General features: G+C 35.3%; 1 protein-coding gene across 2 annotated transcripts in view; it reads right to left on the reverse strand.

Annotated features, from left to right (window-relative positions):
* Positions 1-1,125: 1,125 nt before the first annotated feature.
* The window catches only part of LOC111044272, a 48,376-nt gene continuing 27,816 nt past the window's right edge, over positions 1,126-21,685 (reverse strand). The window contains exons 3-5 of one of the 2 annotated variants that reach the window (XM_039424478.1): positions 7,036-7,152; positions 5,560-5,865; positions 1,126-2,888 (exon numbers count right to left, since the gene is read on the reverse strand). In XM_039424478.1, coding sequence (XP_039280412.1) covers positions 2,307-2,888; positions 5,560-5,865; positions 7,036-7,038 — 891 coding nt within the window. In that variant the 5' untranslated portion in view covers positions 7,039-7,152 and the 3' untranslated portion in view covers positions 1,126-2,306. The remainder of the gene's footprint in view (positions 2,889-5,559; positions 5,866-7,035; positions 7,153-21,685) is intronic. The other variant, XM_022329401.2, reaches the window with a different exon arrangement.

Genomic DNA, 21,685 nt, shown 5'->3' on the forward strand with positions numbered 1-21,685 from the left:
TTTCAATGGCCCATTACTCCATAGTAATTATATTCTATAATATAACAGACTATATTATTTCATTTCCTTTTCAAAATTTGAAATATTTAAGCCTCCTTCAGTGACAAAAGTTATCATATAGGTACTATTAATAACACATTTATTAAACAAGCGTTAGCGAGTTCTTACTTTTGACTCATTGAAAGTCATTGACCGTCCTTTTTTGTATGTTCTAAAATAACTTTAGAAAGAATTGATCAATCAGCTTCAAATTTTGAACACGTATTCGAACCTTTACACAGGTCAAGCTCGTTGGACAACAAAATTGACTCACTCCTTCGTCCTTTTTCTTCAGTATATTGAGATAACATTGAAAGTGCATAAGAAAAAAAGTGATTTATCATTTAGTCCGCTGGAATTGATTTCATGCTATTTCTGTGATTTTTTACATTCATTCAAAAAGGCTGATGGTATTTGGGAGTTATCACATAGACTGTCCTTCATGCGTCGACGACACATGATTTCAGCTGATCATGGCAGTTGCTATGACGTTTACAAATTTCTATGACAATTTTTTTTTGTTCAAAGCGTTAAATTAGTGTTCACTAACACTTGATTATTCAATGTAGGTACCTACTCATTTATTTCATTCCTGTATAATTTATTAGTATCTTTAGATGTTGAGATCATTGAAACGGTTTGAGATATCGATGTGCCTTTTTCGCCATCAATTTTTTCTTGAAACCCTGTATCGAAATCATGTATTACATGACCACGTTCCCATTTGAAAAAATTAAGTTGGACTCAGAATGAGGCTGGATTCGAAATGAATTTGATTCATATGACGGATCCAAAAGATGACGGACAAAAGTTTTGAAGCGACAGAAAGTAGTTTTTTTTTAATTAGAATAGGATCCTCATGGAACCTACTTTCATATACTTGTAGAAGAAATATTTAGTTGTTTTCATAATAATTCTCACCATCCCCGCAATAAGTTGCGGATTTCAGAGATCAATAAAACAGTTCATGAGCGAGTTCTTCAACCCAGGGGGTCACTAGTAATAGCTAAGGAATAAATTATTAATTAGTTTTTCAATTAAAAGGGCAATGAGGGTGGATAAGGATAATTAATCGTGAATCAATACTAATTGATCAAACTAAACTTTATTTCATGAATGTTTTCGTGAATAGATAATATTTATGAGCAATTTTCCTCAAATGTTTCACAAATCTTCTCTTCATTCAACCTGAAAACAACTACGCTCCAAAATAAAATTTGCCTTAACATATTTTCATCAGATAAAAAACTGATTTTATAAAAAATGTGGTATATTCTGTTGAATAATATAGATCTCACAAGTATATTCATAATCAATAAGAGGATCATGCACGGTTTCATGGAGCTCGGTCAATACATCTGATCCTGGTCATGAACTATCGCCATAGGAATAATGTCTGTATTTCAGTGAACTCGTTGAGATTTTACCATGTTCAAATGTATGATCCAGCTTGGTGGAACCGGGCATTAAAAATAATTAAACGAATCCTTCTCAATAAACCAAAATTAGTGTAAATACTCTTCACAGATAATTTTTCAGAATCACAGAAAAATATTTTTTCATATATTCAAAGAATGATGATAAATGTCGATTAATTGGTTTGTTCTAGAACCAAACACTTTGTCAAAGTTAAAAGTGACAGAAATATCTTTCTTCGTTCTTCATTAACTTTGTAAACTCCGAATCTCCGATTATAAGACTCTATATATGAAGCATATATGTACAGAAAATAATCATTGAGAAGGGTAAAAATGAAAGATTCATAAGATAAGTTTAACTCGTACAGATCAAATGCAATATTTGGTAACTATAGATTCGACGCTTGAAGATCTCTAACAAATCAGCATACGGTACTACAAAATTAGTATTTGTTACACTGAAAGCATATTACAGAAAATAATTATTGAGAAGGATGGAAATAAAATATACAGGAAATAAGTATAACTCGTAAAATTAAATGCATTATTTGGTAACTATAGATTCGACGCTTGAAGACCTTAAATAACATATTACAAATTAGTATTTTATTTCAACTTTGGTCGATAAAGTAGAAAAATATCAATTCACTGTCTATGTACACCTCAGTGTTGAGACAACCATTGTTGACTCCATGTCTGTTAGAAGGCATTCTGTAGCAGTAGGCCGAAGTTGAGAGTGCTTATATAGAAGATAGCACTGGGTGGTGGGGGGAGGTGCTAGCTGGTACGGTAGCCATGACTGTGATGCATCTGCTCCTCGTGTCCCGGCTGAGGGGACACGAGCAACCCTCACGTCCTCACAAACTTGTACACAACACCAAACACCATAACACTGACGAGCATGAGCACGAGGGCGGTGATGATGCGCGCGAACGCGTTCAGTCCGGAGTCGTTGGGGTCGAGGGGCGCCGCCTGCGTCTGCGAGGGACGCCGCTTGCTGGCCAGGCCTCTGGCGAGCGCGGGGAAGGCGAGGCTTTGGGTGAACGTCAACTTGTGGAGAGATTCTGAGAGACTGTAGGGTCCCACACTGCCTCTGGCCGCCGCTCTGAGTAACGCGTATTCCAGGTCCAGGGCGTCGAGTAGCGAGTAGCGAGCGGTGATGGTTGAGCTGCGTCTGCGGTCGCGCTCCCGCTCCCAGGGGTCGCTCAGTCGGTGACTGCCGGCGGCGGCTACACTTGTCATCGAGGAGGCCGTGGACGACGACTTGGAGCCGTTGCACGGGGGGAACTCTTCGTCTATGGAGGAGTGGTTCTCGGGTGAGGATGGCCGTCGCAGCAGTCGGGCGTGGTTCGGGTGCAGAAGCGACGTGCTCGGGCGTCGACCTCCTGTCGTCGGCGACGGCTCCTTCTCGGCAGCACAACACGGACTCGCCTGTAATTGAACAAGGTGGAAATTGAGAAAAGTTTTGCATAAGTTTATTGATTCAAACAACCAAGTGACATTATTCATGTTTCAACATATTATTGACCTCAACAAATGAATTCTATCAATAATATACTATTTAAAATAATTTTCGTAATCTAAACAGGCGATTCTGTGACTGGACAATAAAAACGAGTACTATTCTATTTATAGTGGTGCCCACAGGGGGGGAAGGGGCTTGGACGCAGACTGTACCCTTGAAATTCTTGTGGGAGGGGACTAAAAATTACATCTTTAGGGGTCCCTAAAAAATTTCAATAGTGTTTAGAATGTCTACTGACGACATTTTTTGGGATCTCAATTTCAATTCAAGGGGGAGCTGAATTCTTTTCAATTTCATGGAGTGGGGGTGCGTTCTTGTACCTAAAGCAAAAATTGAATACTATAATCAAAAGTTTCTCAATTATAAAGGTAATATTAAGAAAACTTGGGATTGCATAAAAGAAATTACCAAAACCAAAACTAAAGAATTTGAAGCTAGAATTGAAGCTGTCGTACTAAATAAACATTTTGCAACAGTAGGCCAGAAATATGCTAAAAACCTAATTCAAAATAATATAATTGAAATTCCCGAAACAATCTCGCCTAGAACCTTACATAGCTTTTTTCTAAGCCCAACCAATGTTACAGAAATAAATAAATACATTCATGAGCTAAAACCAAACTCTTCTCCAGGTGCGGATGGCATAAGTAGCATATGTCTAAAGAAAATTTCAAACTATATTGTTTGTCCTCTTGAATTCATAGTTAATAGATGCTTTCTACTAGGATATTTCCCAGAAAATTTAAAGTAGCCTTAATAAAACCGATTCCTAAATCCAATAAACTTGATGATCCACAAAATTATAGACCTATTAGTCTACTCAGCAACTTGTCTAAAATCATGGAAAAAATTATAAAAGCAAGACTGTTGAATTTTCTTGAAAAAAATAAATTTATTGAGGGCAACCAGTATGGTTTCCAAAAAGGTAAATCTACCAAGGATGCTGTGTTACATTTGACAAGTATAATCGACAAAAATTTCAATAGTAATAAGAAAACACTTGCTGTATTCTGTGACTTAGCGAAGGCGTTCGATACAATACCACATTCTATCTTATTAAACAAGTTGGAAAATAGTGGAATAAGGGGATAGCAAAAAACTACTCGCAAGCTATTTGAAGGATCGAACCCAAATTTTGGAAACTGATATCCAGATTATTAAAGATTATGGTCTGCCACAAGGCACTGTACTATCGCCTCTTATGTTTTTGATTTATGTGAATGATTTATTGAAACTACGCATTCCGAATGGTATTGCTCTATCTTTTGCCGATGACACTGCTTTAATCTTTTCTGGCTCAACTTGGGATGAAACATTCAACTGTGCAAATCGCAGTCTCTCAGTGGTCAAGTCGTGGTTAAAAAGTCATATTCTAACATTAAATACAATAAAAACTAAATATATAACTTTTTCGCCTAATAGAAGCGGTCAACCTTCAGAACATTTAAAACTAATAATACATAATCATAACTGCGACACTCCCAACTGTACTTGTTCAACTATAGAAAGAGTTAAGTCAATGAAATATTAGGAATTACGATTGATCAGCATATTAAATGGGACATTCACATCCAAAATCTTTGTTATAAATTAAAATACTTGATTACAATAGTTTACAAAATTAATCAATTGAAAGACTTGAACATTCTCAGAACAATTTACAATGCATATGCTCACTCAATCTTCCACTACAATATAGAAGTATGGGGAGCAGCCTTTGACACCCATTTCAATAAACTTTTTACTATTCAAAAGCATATCATCAGGGCTGCGCTAGGAAGACCAAGACCTCGTACAGAATATCGTATTGTATTGATCCTAAAATGAAATATGCTCATTATTATTCATTAGAGTGCAATCGGAGTGCAAGCGCTCCACAATAATTACTTTGGTCATATCTCAATGTCTGACACACTGTTAATCACTGGATAGCTGTTGTGTATAACTATAATATTTTAATCAATGAAATACTAATTATATTAGCCAAAGCAGCATCTTCGATAGACTGACATTATTATATCACCAAAATTGTCTACTAGGTGGGATTTATGATAAAATGCTGTTAGAATCAATGCAATTGTTATGATAAAGCAATTGAATGGAATAATTCTGAAATAAAAAAAAAATGTGTGTTGGAGGGTTGAGTGAATACCACCAATACATTCACAACATTTTTAGGCTAATTGATTCTGCTATTTCAATGATGTTCAGATGTTCAATGCAAGTTCAGTGATGATTTCTGGGAAATTTAGATCCTCATGAATCTTAAATTATCCTGAGCCTATGAGAATTTCTGTAAGAAAATAAGCCACTTCTGATAGATCCAATTATTCGGCATAAAAAGATTGGACTATCATTTTAAATAGTTAATTTGCGAGTATTTTCGCAGCTACTTTCTTTCCAGTGACCATTTTCCTTTCCTTGTCCCACCTACAACCATAGCTAAGGGAAGTAGCCTGTTGCTCTCGAAAAACTTAGAATTAGAAGGTACCCAATTTCAAGTTTTCTATACGTTTCAAGGTCAAACAATTGAAAAACCATGATTTTTTTGTTATGAATAGAGCAAATTGTGCACACCTGAACCGAATCTATGCCGGAGTCGGCACGCGATGCGTTGTGCACGAGAGAGTTGCCAGCTGCTGTCTCCTCGGAGACGAAGATGAAACTTTGGCCGTCGGCCTCCCCACGAGGTGAGTCCTGGCTCGGCCATACCTGCAGCAGGGGCAGCGCACAGGTGCCGCCTCTACCGCCTTCACCGCCCCCGCCTTCCTTATCGCCGCCTCCGTCCTCGCCGCCACTCGTCATGCCCCCATCCTCGCCGCCGCTCCCCGTTGCGCTCTGCTTCCTCACACCCCACAGCCTACGCAGCTCTTTCAGTGGCATCTGAAAATTACAAAAATGAATAGTTTCATACATTTCCATTATTTTCAAAGTTGAAATTAGGCAGGCAATGAAGACGTATCTATAAGGCAGCTCTCAATAAGTGCACGGTACTTTTGTAGATTGTAGGATCGTGATTGATTATTTTTATTGATAGGTGCGAACAAAATATTATGGCCACGAACACACGTATTTCGCTTTTCATCAGATGATAATAATATATCTGTATTTTACTGTTTCTGTACAAATACAGTGATATAATAACCAAATAAGCACAGCATCAGCTGATGAAAGTGAAATGCGCATGTTCGTGGCGCAGAGGTCTGTACACACCTTGAAATAATGTAATGAAGTCATGTCCAACTAAATAACTAAATACACGAAATATGTGAAATAAAAAAAGAATGATACATTATGAGCATGTGCACTGTTAACAATATTCATAACACTGTATCATGGTTGGTTCTATTCCATCTTATGAATAAATTATCATTATTCATGGCATTCATCATTGTATTGAATGCAGCTTATTTCCTATTTTGCTACTGGCTTCTGAGCATGTAGTAAGTTGACATCCAAGCCAGAGTTAGTATCCTGTTGAAATGTTTTTATATATTTTGCAACTATCCTATATTATAATATCAGTTTCAGTTTCAAAAATATTTTTTTGAAAATCACAAGAAACATAAGTATAATATACCCTACTAAATCATCACATTAAAAATGTTTGGTTCTCTAATTGCTGTAATGAGGTGAAGTTGGTATTAGTGGAGCTAGTGGTATTAGTTGCCTTCTGTTAGAATATTTTGGAAGTAACTTAAATTCGTTGAGAGCGATAATCATTTTGTAGAAAAGCAAAGTAGGTATCACAAAACAAAACGAATTGAAGAGCTCTTTCATAGAATCACAGCACCTCTAATAAGAAAAATAAATGAGATATTCGATCATTGTTTACGCTTTCCAAATTGGATTCAGCCGCTGGCTGTGCTGGGGGGGGGATAATGAATCGGAACGGAACGTTGGTGCTGTCACCTCAGCTATCTGCCTTTGTTTAACTAGCGAATGCGGAGGTTTATTAATAATTTGTGAGCGCTATTGTTGCCGTGTGGAAGAACAGAACAGGATTAATGAAAGAAGCCTGTTCAAAGTCTGCTTGCCGCTTCTCACTCTTACCATTGCAAGGTTTTACAGGATCATTTATCTGGAAGGAGTGATGCTGCAGTAAACGAGCTTCATCATTTCACGGTGTCTCCTCTCTCCATCCACCACCCTCCGCCCCGCACCTCAGTCCTGCAAACATAAGACGAGATTATTAGGAGATACGGCTGCTTTCAGCTACTCATCCCTCCTCATTCATGGCCAAGTCTACTAATGCCAAATTACAGACGTGTTGTAAGAGTACTTCCCTCACCCTCTCACCCTCTCGAATCAAGAATTTCCCGAATACAGGTAACGTTCTTGTGCAAACAACGCAACCTTGGTGGAGAATAGTTCACGAAAATTAAGAAAATACAAATTGAAACTGCATGGTTTCGAGTTGAATATGAAATATGTCCTAACCCACCATAGACTACTCAATAAAGACAAAGACACAGGGTTTTGCGCAAAAAATTAGGAGAAAGCTGAATTCTTGCAGTATGTTAGTATACATAGTAAATAAACCCCCCCACCACCCACAGATTCGAAACTTCATTGGTTTCGTAAAATAAGTATATCTTGACCCCAAATCGAGATATCTATCCGACTATGATCTAATCAATCTCAGGAAGATTATATCTGCAAATTATGTCATATAACATTCCATCGTATATCCATTGTTCAGGAAATTATCCCCATACAAAGCCAGAAAGTCAGGAAATTTTCACCTTATGATATTATATACTAGTAGTTCTGTGAACAGAAGACCTCGCGCTCAGTGAGTTACATTGACCTGTTGTTATGGATTCTCAAAAATTAATAAATAATTTATCAATTAAAAATGTCTAGAAAAAATCCTAAATAAACGTAGAGTTTTCTGTCCTATATCGTACCGTGACGTGTCGTCCCGGAATGTGAGTGTGAGCGCTGTTATCAGGTCTGGCTGCAACTGTCTACAACGTTGATGGAAAGATACAATTTTCAAGATGTTCGATGTTTTTGGAGGGGTAGTATTATAGCCAACTAGACAGCTGATTTATGATGAATAATTCTATAGTCTGATTTTTACGATAATATTGGCGTATGAAGGAGGCTCCTTTTCCTTTTATATTATCCTTGAAATGCAAAATTTTCAAAAACCTTGTATATACGTCGACGCGCAATTTAAAAAGGAACATGTCTAAATTTCATGAAAATCTATTACCGCGTTTCGCCGTAAATGCGCAACATAAAAACATATAAACATATAAACATTTAAACATGAAGAAAAATGCCAAACCGTCGACTTGAATCTGAGACCTCACTTCGCTCGGTCAATTATCTAATGAGAGTACGCTTTTTTTCAAGAAAAAATTTCGTATAAAAGCTATAGCTCGTTTAAAGACCTTGAGAATCCTATGAAATGCTATTGTTCATGTAAATTAGATACTAACTATAGTGAGGTCCACGTTATAATGACAGTATTTGATCAACTTTGGTTTTGCTATCCTTGTCTATCATTCGACAAAGCTGGTGGTACTATCCTTTTCTAGGTCCACAACGATGACAATTATGTTTTTGACAGTGTAGAAATATAATTAGTTAATGCAGAGAATCGGCATCGCTATTCTTATATCTTTATTCACTGCCATTATAAGGTGGACCACACTATAGCAAAATTTATTTCTTTCTGACGAGACTTCATAACTTGCAGAATTTATGAAATGACGGAGTATTCAGTCGTAATAACGTTAAACTTAATCGACATCAACAATACTCTCAGGTTAAATACTTTGTGAATTCACTCATTAATAATGCAAAATGGAACAAATTTCAAGAAACTATTATTTGACATTGCCATTCCTGCTATTTTAAGAGTAAACAGTACCGTATCACGATGTATACTTTTCATTATGTACAGAAACGTTCAATAGTAATATTCTCTACATAACTGCTTCTTATCATTATTCAAACAATATTAGTGATGTTTTATAGAGCAGAAAAGCATTTATTAGTGTAGGATAAGTTCCATGACCAGCTTCACTAAGAGGCCGGTTGGAAAGAGTAGATAGTCTGAACGACCACAAAAATCGATCCGCCACTCGCTTCTATAGCTGTGTAACATGCAACATGGCTCCGCTTGACTACATCCAAGTGTAGGCTTTCTGATCGCACTCAAGATACGAAACAATTAAATTTATCAACATTGAACACGACAAACCATTGTGCGAACGGCGCTTTGTATTCTGATCGAGATGAGAGTGGGCGACTCAATCGATACGCATGGGGTTGACACCTCCCTGCTCCCTTTGTTTTGGGGAAAAATACGCTTTGTATAATAAAGAGCTATGCTACTGTTTCCATGATGTTAAATCCTGAGTTTCAGTTCATTACGAACTTGGCAAGCAAGGTCACTGAACTGATAAGAGTGAAACATAAAACTAGGAATAAAGCGTCATGTTAGGAAAAATTAGTTACACACTGGTAGGTAGTTATTAGCAGTGGGCCTTCTTATGTTATTGGTTAATCTGTTCAAAATCTAGGTACCTAGATATTTTTGAAAAATCTTCAATTCTTGATTTATTGTCAGATATCTTACATGTTGGCTACATTCAACTATGTAATATAGAAAAAAATGTATTGAATAGATGATGATGGGAATCGTTTCAATCCATTTCAATATCACAAAGTCGTTTCTATTTATATCTCGTGCTCCGCAAGGGTCTGTGTAGAGCACATAGAGATTAAATTCAGACAAACTGAAAACTTGGCATATTGAAATGTTGAAGAACTGAAAATAAGAGGCCTATAAGGTGGTAAACTTCGGCAAATTATGAAAATCTAAATGCAAAATTTGAAGTTTATCAGTTCAGTAGTTCAGACGTGATGATGCGTATTTCGTGTAGCCTATTTCCTATCCCGTATATATAAGCCAATTATTTCTTTATTATTTTTAGATTGATTCTTTATTTATTTTTTCCTTATTGATTCATACAATAAGTACATCATCAAAATGATAGGAAGAGAAAAAATAATGTAACCTTGTGCTATTCCTCTCCCAAATTTAGATAAGGTTACACATAGTCCAACATTTTAAAATTTTCAGTACTTAATTATCTTCACAAAGTAGATTTTCAAATTTAGATGCTTCAAAACCAAACATAGGAAAAATATTTCACATTATCATCACTAAAAAAGGAAATATTCACATATTAAAGAAATATTTAAAATAGATAGCTAAATACCTCTCTATCTACACTTTACAATAACAAAAGTGGGCAAAGTTGAGTCAATAAGAGCCTCCTCTTCCATTCAACCCACAAATTTACATTTCAATACGTCTGATAAGTTACACACTGCTGTGCTATTTCTCTGTCGATTTCATTTTATTGATTAGTTATGTGGTTTAAAAATCAAACCTATCAGTTTGATTCCAACTATTCTGTATGATAAATCTCTTAGAAAATGCATATTACGCCTATTCATAACTAAGGAATGTTTATTCTGGAGACAACGTAACCAAAACTGCTGCCTGTGCTTCACTAAAACGGTAATAGCATACATTGAAATTTGAATGGTAGGACATATCTACCACTCGTAGAAAGTTTCAAATATTTTATTGCCTAACTTTTAACATGGCTCCGCTTGACTACATCCAAGTGTAGGCTTTCTGATCGCACTCAAGATACGAAACAATTAAATTTATCAACATTGAACACGACAAACCATTGTGCGAACGGCGCTTTGTATTCTGATCGAGATCAGAGTGGGCGACTCAATCGATACGCATGGGGTTGACACCTCCCTGCTCCCTTTGTTTTGGGGAAAAATACGCTTTGTATAATAAAGAGCTATGCTACTGTTTCCATGATGTTAAATCCTGAGTTTCAGTTCATTATGAACTTGGCAAGCAAGGTCACTGAACTGATAAGAGTGAAACATAAAACTAGGAATAAAGCGTCATGTTAGGAAAAATTAGTTACACACTGGTAGGTAGTTATTAGCAGTGGGCCTTCTTATGTTATTGGTTAATCTGTTCAAAATCTAGGTACCTAGATATTTTTGAAAAATCTTCAATTCTTGATTTATTGTCAGATATCTTACATGTTGGCTACATTCAACTATGTAATATAGAAAAAAAATGTATTGAATAGATGATGATGGGAATCGTTTCAATCCATTTCAATATCACAAAGTCGTTTCTATTTATAACTCGTGCTCCGCAAGGGTCTGTGTAGAGCACATAGAGATTAAATTCGGACAAACTGGAAACTTGACATATTGAAATGTTGAAGAACCGAAAATAAGAGGCCTAAAAGGTGGTAATCTTCGGTAAATTATGAAAATCTAAATGCAAAATTTCAAGTTCATCAGTTCAGTAGTTCAGACGTGATGATGCGTATTTCGTGTAGCCTATTTCCTATCCCGTATATATAAGCCAATAATTATTTCTTAATTATTTTTAGATTGATTCTTTATTTATTTTTTCCTTATTGATCCTGTTGACGCCGTTTGAATTTAATGGAGTTTGGCGGAATTTAGATCATCAGCCGGGGTAAGTTTTAATAACAGAGTTTTTCATTGCATCATGAATGGATTCATTAGTACTTTTCTGTCAGAATATATTGAATATTAAATCGATTAAAATTACAGTACACTTAATCAGAAATTTGTATAACTAGATTCATACAATAAGTACATCATCAAAATGATAGGGAGAGGAAAAATAATGTAACCTTGTGCTATTCCTCTCCCAAATTTAAATAAGGTTACACATAGTCCAAAATTTTCAGTACGTAATTATCTTCACAAAGTAGATTTTTAAATTTAGATGTTTCAAAACCAGGTTACACATAGTCCAAAATTTTAAAATTTTCAGTACTCAATTATCTTCACAAAGTAGATTTTTAAATTTAGATGTTTCAAAACCAAACATAGGAGAAATATTTCACATTATCATCACTAAAAAAGGAAATATTCACATATTAAAGAAATATTTTAAATAGATAGCTAAATACCTCTCTATCTACACTTTACAATAACAAAAGTGGGCAAAGTTGAGTCAATAAGAGCCTCCTCTTCCATTCAACCCACAAATTTACATTTCAATACGTCTGATAAGTTACACACTGCTGTGCTATTTCTCTGTCGATTTCATTTTATTGATTGGTTATGTGGTTTAAAAATCAAACCTCTCAGTTTGATTCCAACTATTCTGTATGATAAATCTCTTAGAAAATGCATATTACGCCTATTCATAACTAAGGAATGTTTATTCTGGAGACAACGTAACCAAAACTGCTGCCTGTGCTTCACTAAAACGGGAATAGCATACATTGAAATTTGAATGGTAGGACATATCTACCACTCGTAGAAAATTTCAAATATTTTATTGCTTAACTTTCAACATTCTATTGATTTTTTTGTATGAGAAATAATAAGTCCACAAATAATCATCGAATAAAACGTAAAAACAAAGAATGATATGTATTTGAAGTGCAAAACTATAAATTCTTGGCAAGGGTGACTAGATGTGAGCTCACCTGCAAAATCTTCCCCTTTTAGCCAATTGAATTCGAATCGATGTATTTTATTCTATATTCAGTGATTAAATCCATATACGATGTGACTCTTGTTCACATGCAACTCTCTTGCCATGAACTGCGCTTGATAAAAAGTTTCTAGAGTCTAAAGTCTAGGGTAACACCGACATAAAGAGAAACGTTTGTAAGCAAACACTCTCCAAAGGATATTCATTCAAGAGCTTTGTGGATTATCTTGCTTCTCTCTAATTAAGAGACGAATGATTCTATCTGGAATAATTAATCCAGATCGTGCTCTCTATACAACTGCTGGCATACTAGAAAAAAGGAATCTTTGCTTATCAAGACTTACTGGAGTCTTACTTATACTGTGCTTACTGAGACTTCTCGAAAAGTTGCTATTTGGAAATCCATTATTTCAAAATAGAATTTGCTGCATTAAAATAATTCGAATTCTAGAAGAAAGTAGTGGTTTGGCGTTCATATATCAACATGATTCTAAGTTTGCTTGATCTATATAAGCATACGCATTCCATTAAAAGGAGAAATGAACGGTTTAAGATACTCACTTCAAGACTCGTTTGGAAGAGACTGAAAAAATAGATCTCACAGCACCAGTTTGCCGCACCGGCTGTTTCAGAAATGAGTTTGTAATTTGACAGCGATTTGTGAATTTATAGAAATTAATGTTAGGTAAAAAGATATTTTATATAACCAATTGATTTGATAAGAGATTCTATTCTGTGCACTTCAACAGTCATTTTTTCTCAAAATGAATGGCACATCCAAATAATAATTTATAGTGTAATTAGATAAGAAAATAGGAAAAGCCAAATTTAGTTATTGGATGTGTTGAGATAATTAAAGGTATTCGTTCACTAAATCTTTAACAAGCTAGAACTACTTCAATTCAAACTAACATGATACTATGAGGTACCTCTATAGGATTTTCCATTCCTATATATTTCACAGTTTCTTGAATCTTCTTTGAAGTATAACACTTGAGAATCGGCATTAAATCTTTCCCTCACTTTTGTTTTATTTTCATTCAATTTAGATAAAATGATTTTGATTTATGACAAGAAAAATTGAGGACTTTATCGGCAGAAATGGAAAACAGAACTAAAAATGTACACATGCTTTATTTTCAGAAGCCAGAAGGCTGAAAAAATTATTTCGAGATTCGAATATATGGAAGGAGAAAACAACTCATGTAATGGAAAAGACGGCGGAAGTCGAGTGTGACACCATTATTTTCCCCCATTTACTCGTTTGCGTCAATGCGGAACCTGGAATACTCTTCTAGTCTTCAATAAGTTACAACCTCAGACCCTATAAGTTATGAGAACTTAAGGATGTAACAGAAGTAGAGTATAATCGAACTGGTACGATTTGTGTCTGCTTGTATGTACAATACCAATTTGTGCCCGACTATGTTCGCAAAAATTCTAGTATTTTTCTCAAATTCGGATCGGAGTAGGATCGGAACACTGCATAACAATTGTATTCCTGGTTGGATTGAAGGTTGATAATACATAGAAGAATGATAGTAAAATAAATTTTGCAGGAATGACATTTATAAGATTGGTGTTAAGTTGATCCAGTACGGTAATAGTATCTTACGTAACAAGGATGGGAAGGGGCCTTTTGCGGGCGAGAATGATGAATTTCATTCGAACACTGCAAAAGACATTCCCGTCCAAGTAACGTACACTATTTTTGTCATAATAGTCTAAAGAATAATAATTGGGTAAAACATTACCTGTTTGTGCTGACGTTACTACATGCATTCTATAAACATAGCCTAGTTTACAAATTCCGAATCAGAAATTTTGTGGAAGTTGACAAAACTTCCACCTGGATCGCTGAAGGTGGTTTTTGTAACAGTTTTGCTGTTCCTATTGAGGTGAATAGAATTAGATATAATTTTTTGTAGTCAGTTTATTAACTTGTTTCTCTTTACTTGCAGGGTTTATATTCCAATTAGATGTTTTGCCATAAGACTTTAAGATCAACATCAGCGTTAAGATAATCATGTCATCATTTAAAACTTATCTGAAACGATTAAGTAAAAACTCTCACAATAAATAGAAAGGATTAGCAAACATAACTTCAAAAAAAGACTTCTTGAATAGAGCAGATAAGACAGCAATGATACTTTTATCGACTCTTGCAACTGAAGATTCTAGTTCCAATGACCAGATGGGACTTATGTATCTTGAATATATTAAGTATCTTATGTATACTTTATGTCGAGTATCAAGTTGGTGTCTCTGGTGGGTAAATCATACGTCTCATTACCTCTCATACTCTTTATGAACTCATCCCTACCAATACTAACTATCACTTATTAAGTAATAGTAGGTATTGTCCCTACAGCCAGTTATGAACACATCGACTTTGGACGTACGATTTTTTGCCGTCCTCAAAAATTCTATTAGATTCAACAGATGATGTTTGTCAACTTCCGTTTAGTTTGGTAGAATTCATGAGAACGGCAAAAAAGCAAGCGTCCAAAAGTCGATATGTGTGTAACTTGCTTATGAGTATGCTGAGCTACAACGCTACAACATGATATTGATTGTAAACCGTTTTACTTCAAGAGAAACACAATGGTTCATGATATTCCCTGAATGTGGCTCTCATAATAACCTTCACAATCTACTTATAGTGGGAGAACCCCTGAAACATGGCTTCTCCCACCCTAGTGCGAAGGATAGATGATTTACATTATTTATTTCTGACATTCGAAAACAGTTGAGTGGATGGGAAGAGAGACAGGTAAATATGTCACTATAGTAACTTTCCACTTTCGTGAAAGTAACAGTATTCAAGCGTCAGAACATTCCAAAAATTCTGGATAAACAGCCCTTAATGATGGAGATGAATTCATACAAATCGTCTCTCAACACAATACAATCTAATAATGAGTTCAATGATTATTTGAATGGGATATCTTGATCGTATGCATACACGATTATCATTTCCATTCTAAACTTGAATTGGAGTAGGTCCAATGCTAGTCACTAATAATAATCGGAAAAGTATAAAGCCTTTTTAAGAACACTTCCCCATTCCTTATCGAATATTGAGTGACCTCGCAGAACAAAGAGGACTCCCAATAGCCATGTGATATTCAGAGCTATATTTATTCGATTATTCCGACCTAATAAAAAATAATATTGGAAATGGAATGATGAGTGTTGTGCTGGAGTATGCAATATGCATTCCAGTATTCTTTTCATTGCTTTGCTAGTTGAATAATTTGTTCCCAAGCGTCTCTATTACAGCCATACTAGCTGGATAGAGAGTATGGAATATTATTTCTTAGTTTTTGGCTAGATGATGCGGATTATTCTACAGAGAGGTTTTGATCCAGTGAGAACAGAATTCTGTTTAATCTCTCATTAAGATTTTTCAAGCTCTTTTCCTCCATTGCTTCTTTCTTCTTTTCCTCGTCTATCTCCTATGAGTCTTCCCCAACTTCAAATTCATTGTAAGCTTCAAAACTTTTTTCCAAGGAAGTTACCCACAAATTTCTTAGGCGTGTGGGTGGAGAGTGATACTCGAAGATATACGGACCTGCAGTACTCTAGTGGGTTCCAAACCACCTGAAGTTACTGCAGTAATTCACATTTACCGTACTTATATCCTTGACAATCATAAAACATCAAAATGAACCAAATATAAAAGAACAGTCATAAAGCTTCAAGAGAAAGCTTGAAGAGATTCTCAAGAGATCCGAATAGCTCGTCCAAACTTTATCGATTATCAAAGAGAATTATTAAACCATGCAGCATAATTATTTATTTGAAAATGATTGTTATGATTTGTGAAAATTCCCATATTGTGGACTCATTTGATATAGTTTTTCCTATGGGTAGAATCAGATCTGATGAAAAGCTTGATGGTTGAATAAATACAGAAACTGGCTAAAAGGTCAGATGTGCCATGCATAACTACCTTCAGAATGATGACGGCTGGAGGTGGAGTTATGAATGAGTGGCTTTGCTTTGGTCTGAATATTTAAAATGGAGTGTATGCGGTTGTGGTATTTGGCTTTGCCGAGTTATTATAAAATAAGAGTCGTATAATTCCATTTCTGGTCATATGATAGAATTGAAATGGAGATTCTTTTAAGTATTCCGTATATGATAATATATTACAATATAAAACATACTTGGAAATGTTTACATCATTATATCACGATGATTATTGAGAATAAGTTACAGTTCACGTCAATCAAACTTGGGAAATTAATATTCAAAAGTGACGAAAGAATGTAAATAAAGCTATTATTATTATTATTATTTGATGAAAAAATTTACACCAATTGTTGGACCGTGAGAAACCAAATTTGGGTGCTCAGCTTGAATTGAAACAGCTTATTGCAATCGATTATGTAACAGAAAAAATGTCAAAACTCTCTTCTAATTCGCCACGTCAACAAATGAACAAATTATTTTATTTTATTATATTATATCCTATTCTAATAAAAAACCAATCACATGTATTATATCATTGATTCAAAAATATAGGAGGAGAATCATTTACTTGTACCACAGAGCTCAACTCTGTTTAGTAGTCTAATATTGTACTTCATGCTTGGGAAAGGAGCTTTATTGATTTTTGAAATGATTTGATGGGAGAAATGAGGATCAAAAAGGACTTTAAACACCGTACCGATATACTTCTCGAAATAATTTCTTTCGAGAGAATGAGATTTCAGCCAAGTTTGTAATGGAAACGTACTATACTTAGGCCTACATTCAGCCCTCCAAGCTGAAGAGTTCGCTAATCCAAGTATCAGGATATCGACGACTTATTTATCGACCAGTCAATCCTGAGCGAAGATAATAATATTATAACAGTAACTATCAATTACAACAATAACTAAAATAGAATAAACTGTTATTATAGCATACAGCATAGCAAATAACTGTTAAATGTCAGCAATATCATCGAGACCTTGTAAAGCGTTCCATTCTCCAATCGATTTCTTGTTCAATTTGAGGTCAAAAAATCCAATGTTGGATTCGATGTTGGACCATGAATGGGACTGTTGATATTAGGTTGAATGTTCTTTGTCGCGCTGGACGGGTTGGATAAACTGGAGACACGACACATCCGACATCCCAAGGTCACCCGCGTAGACAGAGTCAAGTTTAAACATGAGTGGTGATGTTGGACTTACTCGTGGACAACCAGTCGGAGCGTGAGTGGTAAAAGATCCGTCCAGTGGTACTCGGAACGTATCACACCAAGTACAAATGGAAAAACTCGAATGAATTCTGGAAAAAACACGAGAGTTAAAAAGCTTCCTTCCAATCTGGTGTATATGTGTGAGAGAGAGCACCAGCCCAGATTAATCAATAACAGTACCTACCTTCTATTGTACTCCAGTTGTACACCAGTAAGGAATCGCTTTTATCAACTAACTGTGTTTTCAAAAGGATCACAATCAGATTTTGATGTCATCACTTCACTTCTTATTTTGTTTTTCACATACATTGAACTTCTGTGAAGAATCCCGATAGCTCCTTTTCAATCTGTGAGATGAACATGAAAAAGGAACGTCGAATGGCGGCCGAGAAGAGCAGAGGAATGAAAGCACCCAGGAATTAAATAATGCAACAGGTAGACTGTGAGCCGCGTCGTAAAACTCATTTCAGTCGCGTCTAAGTTGAGTTTATCACAGACTGAAAGAAGTTTCCATTACTTTTCCCTCCCAAGACATTTTATGGAGATTGCATTTGCCTGGGATATTTCCACGGATGCCCTCCACGAGAATATAAAAACAAACCTTATGAGAGAACTGGCACCGAATGAAGCTGCTGCACATCTTCTTATCAAATAACGAACAGCGAGTCAACTGCCTTGCTTATTTTGTTTATCGGCGAAATCAATTTATTCCGATTTGTATCTAGAGGAAGTTATTCGCCTTCATCGATTTGTAGTAATCAGATACTCGATATTTGTTTGCAGGTATTGGAAATTGAATGCAATGAAATGTCATCGAAGCTCGCTCTAGTCATGGGTTTTCTACATTGAATCATATTTTCTGACATTGTTATATCAGGAGCATAGACAATTCAGTTGTATACTGGGTGATAGAAGATATTGAGCAATATAGAAATGTGAGTGGGGAATATAGGAGGCCGCTCAGTTTTCTGTGGTAATAATACAGAGAAGAAAATATAGGCAATAACAGTTCCAATATAGGGGTATTCATGATGTTGGATTCGTTATCTCCGGCTATTTTCTTAAATTAGTGCTATAGTAGTACTTTACAAAAAGTATACACTTGATTCAACATAGCAAATAGCTCGATTCAGCTGGTTATCTTAAGATCCTAAATACCCCTTATCAATGTAGCCTACTATTGGATGTTACATCGTAATTAATAATTATTCTAGAAGTATGTTCGGCCTATCGATTTCTCAAATAGCCGGCTCACAGAGAGTTCTAACCACTTTTAATACAAGCTTTTCTTCAAGAAGTTTGGATCTTTGAGCGAATCTGAGTGGAGATCTCGCTTGCACCACATAATCTTCGTAGCATTTCCAGTCAATGTTTGTTAGCTTAATGGAAAGAGTCGGTCTGGTCTTGATAATCTTCTAATCGGCTTTCATCTTGAAACTTTGGCGAGACCAGCTCATGGAGGTTTCTTATAAGAACTTGACGATTACGATTACATCACCACTGATGATTCCACTATAATACATCTTCTGAGAAGAAAGATGGTGGAAGTTGAATTGATAGGCTAAGATTTCTTCTGATGAACCAATTTGATATGAATTTATCTCTTCTTGAGATAAATACATTACGCAATTCAAAATATTAATAAAATAATTTATTATCTTTATGTAACTAATCCTACACGGAATACACTAAATGTCACTGGAAAAAGTTGTGAGTGAATAAATCAATGTGAATTCATGAATTCATAGTACTCAATTATGAATTTTGAGCTTTCTAAGATAATTGATTTACAATTAATATCGGGGCACCGACCTTTGCTCGTTATTTATTTATTGACTTTTGATAAACCGAACACAATTCTTTAAAATAATTGGGGAAGGACTAACAGGCACAGCCCATAACTGTTTCTTCCCCGAATTTTGATTTATACACCATAAATAGTCCAGAAAGTAAGTCATGTTCAATACACTTGAATTCAGGTTCAATTTTCAGTTCAAACATTTGAAAAAAGAAAAGTTATAATTTAGATTATTTACAAACCAAATTGAATAGCAAAATAACACTCAAAATTGTCAAATAATGATCAACTTTTAAAATTATGATTACTCTTGTTTAGAAGGATTATAATGTCATGTCAACAAATCAGATTAATTTGATCAAGTCGATTAAATTGTCTAGCTAGATAATATTTCTCGCTGATTGATTACACAGCTGGAAATAATTCTGTCTCTCTCCCACACACGCATCTTCTGTTTCGACAGACGATGAAATTATCATCTGTTTTTCCAAGGATGAATAATATTGTTATCCTTTTCATTTCCTTCAGCGAGTTTTCCCAGGGATGAGACTTATGATATTTTTATATCATAAACCTACTATGTTCCAAATTTCGTGAAAGTCGTTAGAGCCGTTTTGCAGATCCGTTGAACATGAATAACCAGATAACCAGATATAAAAATGTAAACAGATATACAGAAATTGCTCGCTTAATATAATAGGATTTGATGGAACTTGTTCTGATAAGTGACAGGCATCAGCACTGATCAATGCTGACTTCACCGGTCTTGTTTGAAAGTAACATTATTCTCAACAATGATCTGGATATGATTGTTTCTGGATTCATACCTTTCTTTAGTCTCTCTTATTTATCTACTCAATCATTTAGAATTACACAACTACGGTCTCTACCTGGAAACGGTTCCAATTCTAGTTCAATTCCATTTCAATTTCTGCATATCAATGTTAGCATCTTCAAATAAAGAAATTATGGAATGAATCACCTTATATTATACGAATAGTCAACATATTATGAGGAGTATTCCAATCTACCAATGAGAATACTACAATTATTATTAAGTCTATGAATTTTAAGTTGCTCGTTGAATATAATACACGAATTTTTTTTAAAATATAACTGATAATTTCACCATTGTCGTTTGAAATTGACGTTCCTGAAACCCGCAACATTAATTCTATTCTTCCTTACAGCTACTACGAGTGTCCCTGTTGTGGAACAGTAGTTGTTTTTGTTTAATTTCTCCAATCAAACATATTAGTGACACAACTTCACGGGAAATGCTCTCACTCATGAGAATAAGAGCTATTCTCGTAAATTTATTCCAGTTTCTTATAATCATGTTGAAAAAGGGTCTGAGGCATGCATACTAAGTGGAGTTCACATCTATCTCACGCAAGGCTTTGGCTTGATCACAAGCTTTTGAATCGATAGGTCGGCTCCAGAAAGGAATTGGCTGTTACTTAGTATTAAACTCGGGTAATGCTCGCAATAGGAAAGCATGAATGAAGGGCGTTATCGGCGAAGAAATGTTTTTTCGAATATGGACTAGCCTTGGCCTTTCAAATGTTTGCCAAATACTTCATCGAGCTTTTAAAAAGAACTGCGGCATTAGTGTGGGGGAAATAGCATTGGGAACATTCCAAAACAGTCACTCACTAATATTATTATGATAGGCTTCTAACTATTAGACGATCGTTAGAATGATATTGCTGAAAGTACATCATAATTATTATAATTTTTCAACTTTAAGTCCAATGTGAGTATTTCAACACGAAGAAAGGCTTGATAGAATTAATTGAAATAATTGTTAGTGGAACAAGGACCATGAATAGTTGGTGAAGTTTAAAACAGATGTTAACAATATCCTGCCAATTACATTTCTATGAAAATATTCATGTAAAGGTCTCTTCCACTCTCATATATTTTTGATCTAGAGTCCTCTCTACAACAGACGTCTCATAGAATTGATATGAACGGAATAAAGTAATCCACTTCAACTCCAAGATGAACTTTGGAGGAAATTCGAGAGGAATCCCGAAAATTCCAGAAGGAACAACTCTCTAACAATCAACTTTACAACAATGCCAAAAAATCCAATGCTTGTCTGTTTCCATGGATACGACACGGAATGTAAGTTTATTACTTCGGACTTTCGACTGTCCAG

Source organism: Nilaparvata lugens, chromosome 3, assembly GCF_014356525.2.
Source record: "Nilaparvata lugens isolate BPH chromosome 3, ASM1435652v1, whole genome shotgun sequence".
NCBI lineage: Eukaryota > Metazoa > Arthropoda > Insecta > Hemiptera > Delphacidae > Nilaparvata > Nilaparvata lugens.